This window comes from Protopterus annectens, chromosome 9.part0 (genome assembly GCF_019279795.1).
Source record: "Protopterus annectens isolate FY-2018-M chromosome 9.part0, PAN1.0, whole genome shotgun sequence".
In the NCBI taxonomy this organism is placed as follows: Eukaryota; Metazoa; Chordata; order Ceratodontiformes; family Protopteridae; genus Protopterus; species Protopterus annectens.
In genome coordinates, this window is record NC_056743.1 from 992545300 (window position 1) to 992557862 (window position 12563).

The 12563-nt window shown below is 36.2% G+C and overlaps 1 protein-coding gene across 4 annotated transcripts in view; it reads right to left on the bottom strand.

Annotated features, from left to right (window-relative positions):
- Window positions 1-12563, bottom strand: part of RAB5B (RAB5B, member RAS oncogene family) — a 121528-nt gene that overhangs the window by 82081 nt on the left and 26884 nt on the right. For all 4 annotated transcript variants that reach the window (XM_044083768.1, XM_044083770.1, XM_044083767.1 and 1 more), the window contains exon 3: window positions 5245-5396. In XM_044083768.1, the coding sequence (XP_043939703.1) occupies window positions 5245-5396 (152 nt within the window). The remainder of the gene's footprint in view (window positions 1-5244; window positions 5397-12563) is intronic.

A 12563-nucleotide genomic window follows, 5' to 3' on the forward strand; every position in this document is an offset into this window, starting at 1 on the left:
GCTCAATTCAGTTGTATGCATCAATATAAACTGTTCTGTGTGTTTTAAAACGAAAAGGGAGAACTGTTAGATATATGTTTAGACATTTATAACAGTGCATATATACTTTTGTTTATTAGAATATATATGTAGTACAATATAACAGTGCATGTACACTTCTGTTTGTTAGTTAGATGCATGTACACTTCTGTTTGATAAAATATATGCAGAACAATATAGGTCAGTTAGATGCATGAACATTTTTTGTTTGCTAGCATATATACATTAAAGGGTTAAACTGCTCTTAACTGAAGGCATCTAACTGTGTATGCAATACAAAACATTTTTGTGTCTGGTACAACTTCAAGGAAAAACACTGATAAGGATAACTCCTTAAATTCCTGAGACACAGGTGCAAGAAATGAACACTCCCTACAGGGATGGAGACAAGGACAACTCCCTAGATTGCCAAATAATTCACCTTGAAACAGAACACAAAGCAGTTCATCAACAGACTGCATGACATCAGAAGAATTCCGGAAGTATTAACATTAACAAACTGTTCTCGTGGACAGGATCTGAATGGCACAAGAAAAAAGTGTATACAAGAACAGTAAAATTGAATGGTGTTAGATCTGATTTGTGTTAGTTCTGCTATATGTACTGGAGGGTTGTTAATCAATACTGGTCCTGAAAAAACAAACCTGAAACATTAAAGCTCTGAACTGTACAGTATTGTATGTGTCGTCTGTTACATAGACAAGCTATTTTATGAGTAACCGTGTAAAAAAAAAAAAAATAAATAATAACATATAGTATTGAAAAGGTTAATACTGTGCAAAGTTCAGTGCATTAATCAGACTTTGGTTTTAGCAAGGCACCAGCAAGAAGCTGCAGCACGAACATCTGCACTTAATTTTTCACACAGGAATGTTGCCCCAGCAGCTAGACAGATATAAAAACACAGGAACAATACTGTGCAAGTGATCACGGAGACAAAACTTCTTGCCCATTTGAGCTTCATGTAATAATGCAAAATGTAAGTTACGCCTATGCTATCATGTCATGACCTTAAGAAGCTTTAAAATGTTTTGAAGCAGAGTGTGAATGAAGCCAAATATGCAGCGGTGTCATATGCTTGCAATAACTGAAGTAAATAAAACAAAAATATATTAAATGAATTGGGATCTAACATAGGACAGGACATTTTCATGAGACCACTACAATATTTGTAAGGCAAGGTGACGCAGGAACCCAGGGACAGGGAAGGAAGAGTAGTCGTAAATAAAAAAAGTTGTAGCTCACTAAAATGGGAGAAAGGGGGACTCAAGAAGCAGCATTAAGTGGAGTGAAACAGTGTACAGAGAAGTGCTTTAAGTATTAGGAGAGGAGAACGTGCAAGCTTGATGGTGAAAATAGAGAGTCGAGTGGACCAGAGTTTGCTAAACTAGCCTAAGCACTTGAGATGGAGTCACGTTCTTATGTAATTCCTACAGCAGGAAATGATTTTGACTTTTAGTATTTTCTCAGATGGTTTATTCTGGGAACAGTCCCAATGCCTACGGGAGATTATTCTCAATTTTTGTGAAATTAAAAAAAGGTAGTCCCCCTTAATTACTTTCTGGTTAGGAATTGTGAACAAATGCTGGGTTTGGGACCAAAGAGTACATTGAGGAATGTCTGGATAGCAGACTACTTACAAGGTGAATGCAGAATAAGCCATTTTATCTGTGCAAAGAGGAGATAAGTAAATTCTACCACACATTTTTCTTCAGGTCTATGCAAGGATGAAGTCTTCTTGACACATGTTTGTAGTGAGGGGTTATAACATCAACTGGATCAAAAAGTTAGAAAAAGAAGTCACAAAACTAAGGGAAGGTGTAGCAAAACCTATTTTGTTAGCCACAGATATACTTGTTGAAACACTGAGAATAATTCAACAAGAAAACCAGAATATAAATAAATCAGAAGAAAATCAAAGTATGTTTTACACAGCATTTCCACTCCCTATAGTGAATGAATTAAAAGAAATTAAGAACATCATAGAAAAAAACTGGAGAATAATTTTGGGCAACAAAGACCTAGTTAGCTGTTTAGGAATGAGACCACAATTCACTTATAAAACAGTCAACAATATCAAGAAGGTTCTAGAAAAAAATGATTCATCTTCAGTGTCTAGGACTAGAGATGTAATCAAAAAGGGTACTTTCGCTTGTACTAACTGTAGACAATGTAGATTTCTAAGTAATACGTCTTTTGTCACTCTCAAGCACCTAAAAAGAACTTTTTGGGCACGGAAATATTTCAATTGTTACAGTGATCATGTTGTTTATTTAGCCTCCTGTGTGACCTGTGAATGTTACTATGTAGGCAAAACTGTTAGAGTCTTGAAGCGTAGAATATATGAACATGTCTTGGCTGTAAAGAACAAAGATAAAAACAATGCTCTTGCAAGACAAGGCAAGATGTAGAGAATTCAAAAAGTTTGAATTTTTTGTTTTAGACTACATAGATAAAGGTACATTCATGGGAGATGCTAATAACAAATTAGAACAGAAGGAAGCCCTTTGGCAATTACTATTGGGGGCAGATCAATTTCCAGGCCTTAATGAGGTCATTAATATCAAATGTTGTTTGTTATACAAATAATCACTATTTCATGCGCATATACATATACTAGTATAGATATTCACTATTTGGGATGTTTTTAAATAGTATTGACTATGTGGTCAGATGGACATCATTACGTCATTTGTTTCTTTATAGTTGTTTATATTTCAACTCAGATTTTTAACTAGTGTTATATGTATAGTGTTGGTCTATGCTGATACTTTTTTGTACAAGTAGATTGTTTTATTTATTACATACAGTTTAGTGTAAACATTAATTTATTACATCTGTTTAGGGCATAGCAAATACATTTACCATTTATGACCATATGCAGTCTTCATTTTTATGAGAGGATGTTTACATGTAGGGTTACATTGATTTACATGTATACAGATACATTTTTTGTTTAACTTGTTGGTACACATAAGTACTATCAATATTTATTACAATGTAGTTTAATGTATTTAATGTCAAAACATTTTTCAGATATTTGAAACGTAACATGCATTTTTAAAAAAGAAAAGAGAATTCATGACATCATATCCTGTTTAAATAATTTATAAGACTTGTGTTTGGGAGGGCACATTGTCTTTTTTTCTGAAGAAGAAGTTCACGTTTTTAAATAAAGTGGAAGAAAGCGTTAAATCTAATAGCCTTTATTGTGACATTTACGCACTGAGCTGTGTTACATTTTCTTTTTGTGCTTCTTGACACATGGACTACAAAACTGCTATTTTGCTGCAAGTTGTATTTGCACATTAGCCAGTGAGCTATGAGTTATGTCTGTAGTCAATACAGTACATCAGGCTTGCTAACAAAAAGTCCATGCTACAAATGTGTCTACTTTCTAGAATAAAAATATTTTTGACAGCTAAAGTATGCCTGAATTTCAGTGACTTACCCACAAAATCGGGTAAGTACTACTGCCAAATTTTTAGATGCTGATACACCTAACAATTCATATTCAGGAATTACTTGGACACAGGTTCCTGTAAAAGACAAGATACACAGAATCCACTTACTTTATCAGAGTGAGAAAGTAAAGAAGAAAAATATTGCTTTGGTTTCATTAGGGTGAAGTATTTAAGCCTGAACTAGAAAGCTACTTCTGGATATTTGTAACTCAGAGCTGAAACAGAGTACCGATTTCCTTTAGGGTTTTAGTAGCAAGCAGAAGGGCTGAACTAATAGCAAACTAGATAAGGTTGGTATGATTATGAGCTGTGTTATTGACAAACATTTTGAAAAGCAAAGGACTCAATATTGAACCCTCTGGGATCTCAACACTAAAGTCCGGACTGAAAGACTGCACCTATCCAATGTATAGATCTAGAAAGACAGCTACATAACTGGTTGTTTCTCAGCCAGTGTCTATAGCAGACAGAAGTAAAGTTACCAGTCTGAAAGCAGATCAGCAGAATGAAAAAAAAATGGGGTGGTGAAAGCAGCTGAAAAAGACATTTTGCTCGATGCTATAGGGATGGGAACCCTTAACAAGACTTATGAACCCTTTCAATGCAAGATCCGTTTTACAAACTTAACACAGCCAACAATCATAAAAACTAAGCATGAGAGTCAGGAAACATACATTGAAAAGTGAATATTTAATACAGCACACAGTAAGTGAAACTGCAGATTCATTTAAGGACCTGGGTATATGGACATATCCAGTTTTGAGTTTTTCAAATCATATCAACCAATTGGTTAATGATAGTTATAACACTATATGTTGTATGAAACGATTTATAAAAGTCTAGGAAATCAGAAATGATACAGTCATTGTTAGTTACATTAGACCCAAATTTGAGTATGGAGTAACAATATGGAAACATAAGAAAACAAGAACAAGTGAACTGGAAACAGCAGAAATGCACCAAGAGCATCCATGGATATGAAAATGTAAGTTATTATGAAAGAATAAAATATCTGAACATGTACAGTGTCTCCTATAGATATTTAAGATAATATTTTATTCGGGTATATATGGCATTAACAGACAACTATCTCTGGGAATGTTTGGGGTTATCAAAAAGTAGCACAGAATAATCAGACAACCTATGTAGAAGATTATATAGGCATGAGAAGTGTACTAACTGGTTCTCTGATACAGGTGCTGATGCATGAAACAGACTACCAAACCATATTAAACCAAGTACTAGTTTAGATATTTTTTAAGAACAGCCTAGAGACTTGGGAACAACTGTTCTGGTATATTGGCAAGCTAGAAGGGCATTAATGATCGTGCTTGAAATATTTGTATGTATGACTGTATTAGTACACCTAGAAATAACAGTACAGGATATGTATTTTGGACAATGCTATTCAAAGCACAAAGTATATGCTGTGTAATAAACATGATGTTAAATAAGAGCAGAAAAAAATAATCCCATGTCTGCTGAATGTAATCTATTCATAGCTTACTTCCAAAGTCTTCCCTTCTAAACTTATCTGCTGCTCCTCTAGGCAAACGAGGACTTTCTGGCACATGAAAACATTTTAATGTTCATTGCAATTTAATCCAGTCTATAATGATGATGTGCAGCAGACAGAAAAAAAGCACGGACAAAAACGTATGAGGGTTAGAGGGACACAGTGAGGCTCATTCTTCCTTATACTAGGCTGCCTTACATTTCTTTAACTTAAACTTAATTTTACCTGGTTGGTGATGTCATACACAACAATGGCTGCTTGGGCTCCTCTGTAGTACATGGGTGCCAAACTGTGGTATCGTTCCTGGCCAGCTGTGTCCCAGATCTCAAATTTTACTGTTGTATCATCCAAGCACACAGACTGAGTGAGAAAGGCCGCTAACAAAGGAAAAAAAAAGTAATACAGTGAATAACTAAAAACAATTACACAACATACAAATAAGAACAAATGTACTTTGTTTAGTGATCTGTGGGCCTCCCTATAATATTACAGCCTGCCCTGCAATGGCTACAATAATATAGTGAAAGGAAATTAAGAAATTGCATGGTACCCCTATTTGACTCGGACAAGCAGTAGTAAATAAAGTTGCACAGAAGGTGGAGAGTTTAGAAAGTTGCTTATTCTAATCACATTATTGATCACCAGGTGGACCGACTTATAAGTGTATGCTTAAAAAAAAAAAAAAAACAATTTGTATGCTTAAAGTCACTGCTTGCTCCCATATCCCTGTCAGTAGTTACTCATGAAGGCTAAGAGTCAGAGGTGTGGTGCCTGAAGTATAGCAGTTGTGTGAACTAAGGAGTGGAAATCCAAGATACTTGCATTCGCAGCTAGTTGGGACCAGGAGCAATACATCTCCACAGCATGACTGACCACTAATATACCCCAGGGCACAGAACTGCTAGCATGACAAAAATTGTTCATGCAGGCATAAGATTTTTAGCATTACAACTGCAGTACATGATTGACATGCACTGCAATATGCTTACAGTCCACACAGGGATTGCATTCAAAAAATGCAGTACTCAGTCTAATGTGAACACCTTTGTAGAATTCACACCAATGATACAATAGTAAAAAAAGTGTTGTTCAGCAGCTAGCCAAGGTATTAGCTGGGGCAGAAAAGTGATGACTGGCAGGTAAAAAAATGGACCGCCTCCATTCACGTTTCTCTACAAACTCTTTGCTAAAGACATGTTGTAACAGTCTACCACACTATGGGTGGCATTGACAGCATCAATAGTTTTCCCCAGGACAACCATGAGCAGACAAATTGTAAACCCTTTGCCCTTCTCTTATAAATGCATTTTCCACAATTTTTGTATGCGAATCTTGCACCAACCTGTAACATCCTGGTATCTGTCTCTGTAGTGCTGATGGATGAAGCCCTGACTGCAACCCAGGTGAACGGGGTTCGATCAGAGACCCTGTCCCCAAAGGAGCCTGGCAGGTAGGGAGAATAGTAAATAGAAATGGCACACACTGCCCTCCCAAGGGTGGGGAAAGTTGCACAGCTCCCTGATGGAGACAAAAAAAAAAAACACCTCCTGTGCTTTGGGGTTTGTTGGTGAAGCTGCTAGGAGGAAACAACCCGTACAGAACTAAGGGAGAATATCCTTCACAGTTAACCCACTGAACACCACCTTCTCTCACACTAGCCAAGATGTGCACAGGAATAAGAGCAAAATGCAGAAAACACACCTGCCTAACCTGAATAATGTCCCCTCTGTTGACCTTCACTCTGGTGAAAGGGATTGAATGGGCCAATTACCAGGAGGCGGATGATGATTGGCAGGCAGCAATGCAATGGTTAGAGAGGAAAAACAAAACCTTTAACTGGACTCTCTCATGGATCTACACTAAGCCCTCAGCTATTGACTAAATGAAATCCATGTCCTCTCTGTGGTTAACCAGAGTCATTCAGTACGCAAATGATCAGGAGACTAATCAATTCTTACTGTCACCGTACAATTCCAAAAACGTTTGTTAAAGTACAAGGGCTACAGCAATCTGGTCTTGTTGTCAATGCTACTAAAATGAATTCCTGGCTACTCACAATCATCAAAACGTCCACGTATCTAAGTTACAGATTAAAACAAAAATATCGTGTTAGGTGCTTTAAATCAAAACTAAGAAGCAAAGTAAAGCACCAAAATGAAGACCATGGTTCCTCAGACCTCTTTTTTATTTAAACAGTGAATAATCCAAAAACAGGTTTAGTGCTTTCATCAAGTAACACTGACTTCATCAGAACAGTAAAAAACTGAGCCCACTAGGTTTAAATACTACACAAACCAAATCTGATAGGACACAAAATCTGTCAATTAATTAATACATTTTTTTCACAGTGAATTGTCTCATGCTAAACCTAAATTTCATTAAATATACAATATATATGTAATATTTATAAAATACAAAGATTATATATATGTGTGTAGATTCATAAAAATTTCTAAAATTATATATGTTTTGAAAATTCTATCTAAAACAAGTAGACAAGTGAAGATTTCCTTTGTGTAAAAAGTGGTTAAACTTTGGCTGCTTTTTCTTTCAAAACGGGTGTTATAGAAAGTCATTAAGACCTGGATGTAAATCAGCAGCCAACCGTAGTTGCCACCTCATTTCTTTTTTTATTTAAAATATTCTTCCAAACACTTCCTCTTACGTTCATTTGTACCTCATCTATAATGGTAAACGAAAAGCCTGAAAAGTTATCACATACCTTGCTGTGTCTATAGAGGGCATTGGTTTTCTTTTTTGTTTTTGTATCATAGAAATGTTCAATAATCCTTGATTTCAATGCCCTCTCAGTTTTACCTATACAAAAACGAGTACATGTATTACACTTGGTAAACTATTCTTTTAGTGACACAATTACCTTTTTTAAAATAAATTTTGCTGTTAGTATGGTTAGCTAGAGTAACGTGGTTCTTATAGTATAAATTTATACGGATTACACCTCCCACATGTTTTAGTCCCCACTTCTCCATTCTCATCTCTACTTGAAGGATTACCCTCTAATATGATTTTTTTAATTTTTTCCAACTTTAGTGGGAAATATAGGTTGGTCCCCTACCTATTTGTATTTGTCATTATTAGCCTTAAATATGTTCCAGTTTTTATATAAAATGTTCTTGATACCTTAACAAGGACTGTATTCTAGAACACGTCTGAACAGTTACATGAATTAGATTGTACATTGGCTCCTGTGCCACAAGCACCAATGGTATCTGCTAACTTTCTACCTAATAAAGGTTTGTATTTAACACCCCATCCATCAAAAATTTCGTTAAGGGTATTTTCCACCAAGTCAACAGGGTAACCTTGTTCTAAAAACATGGATTTCAAAATGCGAAATTCTTGATCTAAATCTTCCTTATGCGAGGTCATCCTGGCTATTCTGATGGCCTGCCCTTTGACAATACCTTTTTTTCTGAAAAAGTGGGTGATAACTGTCAAAATATACATAAGAATTGCAAAAAGTAGGTTTTCGAAATACCCTAGACCTAAAACAGAGTCTTTAATAGTCAAGGTATCCAAATAACTAATCTCAAAAGGGTCAAAGTGATAAGTAAACTTAAAAAAAATGGTACTGTTGTTCAGATATTCTATAAACCCAGGCATTATCTATTTCACCCTTCCACAGGATAAAAATATCATCCAGGTATCTGTTGTAAATAAGAATATCATTATAAAAATTGCTTTTAAAGACATGTTCTAACTCCCAACCCAACAGAACTATATTTGCATATACTGGATCGCACGCCGCTCCCATGGCAACTCCAGTTATTTGTTGGAAATATTGTCCCTCAAAATAAATGTAATTATTTTCCAAGATGAGTGCCATGATTTCACAAACTAACTTTACTCTATCCTGACTGACGGTGGAACAAAAATAAAGAACTTGTTCAAAATATTTTACACAAGGGAAATCTTTTAGATAGAATTTTCAAAACATATAATTTTAGATATTTTTATGAATCTACACATATTTTATATATATATATATATATATATATATATATATATATATATATATATATATACACACACACACACACATACACCACACACACATATATATATATATATATAAAATGTATTTGTATTTCAGAAATATTACATACATATTGTATATTTAATGAAATTTAGGTTTAGCATGAGACAATTCACTGTGAAAAACACTTTTTAAATTTATTAATTGATTGACAAGTTACAGATTAACTACCAACCACCCTCCTGAATAACTCCAAGCATGACACTTAATGGGGCAACAGCCTCATCATTACATAAACATGGCAGTTCCAAAGACACAACAGATGCTTGAGTAACTGAGTTAAACATGTACAATCATGTACATGTCACCATATGTTCAAATCAATCTACTCCTGCAATATGCAAGTCAAATGTTGACCCTGTCCTACAGTCAACGAAGGGAGCAAAATTAGAAGAACACAACAGATGGCCAAATCTACATTCAACCAACAGAACAAATTACAGCACTGCAACTCCCTATACAAACTGAACTGGCTACAACTGAACTATCAAGGACTACTCACTCCACACATATTCCCCAGTAATGTCTAGCTATCAAATATCCCCAGCCTGTAATGCAAGATCAAAATCTCTGTATTTTACTGCAGTCATAGGATCACAATATCACTTTAGTGACTTGACTTTTGCTAGAACTGTATCAAAGCTATGTAAATTTGAGAGGCCCCTAAAAGAACTCTCTTACACCAAATGGAAAGGCAAATGCAACAGCAGTGATCACATAAACAGTTCTTATGGACGCCCCACCTGGGGGCCAGATTTTATATTCAAGCACAAAGAATCTCTGCCAATTCTGTTCTTATTCAGTTGTGGCAGGAATTTCAGTACTTACTATTAATACTGTTTTACACTGCAAAATACTTTTGCACTTGCAACAACTATGTTTAGTCTTTCTAATATACACAGACTCTAAACCAATAACCTGACAGACTGCATATCAAACTTCAGTCTATAGTTTACTGTTAACTTCTGCAATGCCACAGATGAGCTTCTTAAAGAATCTCTACGCTGCTTTGCCTCACTTGTACAAACCATTCTACTAAAGGGGATTATGAACTTAGTATATACACCTTCTTTACCATAGACTCCTACTTCTGTTTTCCTGATATAGTCCCAGGCTGGGTCCAACATGGGTTCATTATGGTCCAGTCAACAAACAAATAAATATACTGTAGCATGAATATAAATTTTGAGAAAGTGGAACTTTTTTCCCCTGGGCATTTCCTGAAAAATTATACACAGTTGAAAATTTCACGGACAATAAATACAAACAAATAGAAAAATCTGGAAGCTAGACTTTCTCTCTAGGATGGCAGTTTATTTTTAAAATATGTGCATCACCTAGTGCTATCTACCAGCAGCCATATTTAATACCTGCCAGTGCAAAGCAGCCTACACAGTGGGACAGAATGGAACAAATACCTGACCTACTTAAATTACCCACCTCACAAGGCCTCACCATTAATAATGCAGAGGTAAGGGGCTTTTTACCATTTTGTTCCTTCCCATGTGGCAGACATGCACAATTATATCACTGTTGGACTTGAAATTCCTCCTCCTCCCATGTGTACATACTGTCACATATGACCAGCAAGACTTCCACCACCAGACTGTCAAAGGCATGGTGTTGCATACCACACACATGCAAAATGCTAGTAATGCAGTGATCAGCGCCCCTCCCTCCTTCCAGGAAGGGCAAGTCAGCATCAATCATTTAATCCCACCCGCCCCCACCAGTGCCTCAACTACTACTCCAATCCAGGCCGTCAAAGTTACAGTCACTGCTTTATCCCTGTTGGACAACCCATACATAGTGTAACATTATCAAGGGTGCCAAGGATGCAGGAAGGTTTGTTCCTGAAAAACCTCTTTTAAACATTCATAACTTGCTATTCTGTCATGTAATGTGCACTTTATGTTTTGCATATCTGAAACTTAAACATTGTGCTTTCACATTTACAATAGGAAGGAACTGCACAAATTGCATAGACAGTAATACATGCATGGTTACACTATTGTCTTATATGCATAATGACAGGTTATACATATTGGGGGGGATGCAGACATTGCTGGCTTCTACACAGAGTGACAGCTTGCATACACTGCAGGGATGCAAGCACTAATGCCCTCCATGCCCAGTGACAAGTTACACAGATTGCGGGTATGCAGACACTACTGCCTTCTGTACCCAGTGACAGGTTACACACATTATGTGGATGCAGGCGCTACTGCCTTTTGCGCTCAGTGGCGTGTTACACAAACTGCATGATGTAGGCAGTACTTGCATGATGTAGGCAGTACTACCTTCAGTGCACAGTGAGAGGTTACACACGTTACATAGATGTAGACAATACTACCTTCTGAGCACAGTGACAGATTACACACAATACAAGGATGTAGACTCACTGCTGCCTTCTGCGTATAGTTCCAAATTACATGAATGGTGACACTACTGCTTTCTGCGTACAGCTGCAGGCTACGCTCATCACATGGACAATGATACTAAAGCCTTCTATGTACAGTGACAGGTTACACACAATACATGGATGTGACACTACTGCCTTCGGTGCCCAACATATCTCTCAACTGCCCAGATTTTTGCAGACTGTCCAGATTTTTGCCTAATATTTTTGGTCTGGTGTTCATAAAATGTATGGCTTTCTGGCAAAATACTGAGGATTACAGCAATTAATGACATTTATTTGGGTTTTAGACTTCATATCCTTCATAAAATGCAGGCTAACACAAATCCTGTTATTCTAGCAACTTTGTAAGTTTATAGGAGCAATACTTAAAATATATCCCTATCTGTGGGTCTTTGACTTTGTATTACTTTAGGCTTTGCCCAGATTTCTTGCACTAAGAGGTTGAGAGGTATTTATTTATTTTATTTTACATTTGTTTACCAGGATAGTCCGACAGGACACAGGTCCATTTACAGCGGAGGCCCGGGGAGAAAAGATCCACAATTAGATCAATATCAACATGGTAATACAAACAATCATATAAACAGTGATAACTGAGATAAGTACAGACATAAAAAAGTCTCATACAACCTAGGCTAAACAATAAACAATACATCAGCAGTAAGTGACCAAATTTACAAAGATAGAGAGTCTCATACATAAAAGCTTTAACATTGAATAGTGTGATAGAATAAAAGAATAATATGAATAACAATAGGAATATGGTGCCAAGAGTTTGACTTGCTGACAAGGCAGAAGACAAAAGCCCAAACAGTGTCACAGAGGAAAAGCAAACAGTAACATGCAAGCACAGACACATATACACAGAGACTTTGAGGCAGTTAATGTCAATATAACATGTTCCAGTCTGCACGCAGCATACAACGATGGTCAAAAGCATTCTGCATTTTGCTTTACATCAAGAAGTACTTAGAATTACCTACAAAACAGAATACTAGACTAATGGGACTTGAATAGCTGCATACTTGAGCTGTTTGGTTAGCTTTTACATACCTACATCAACTT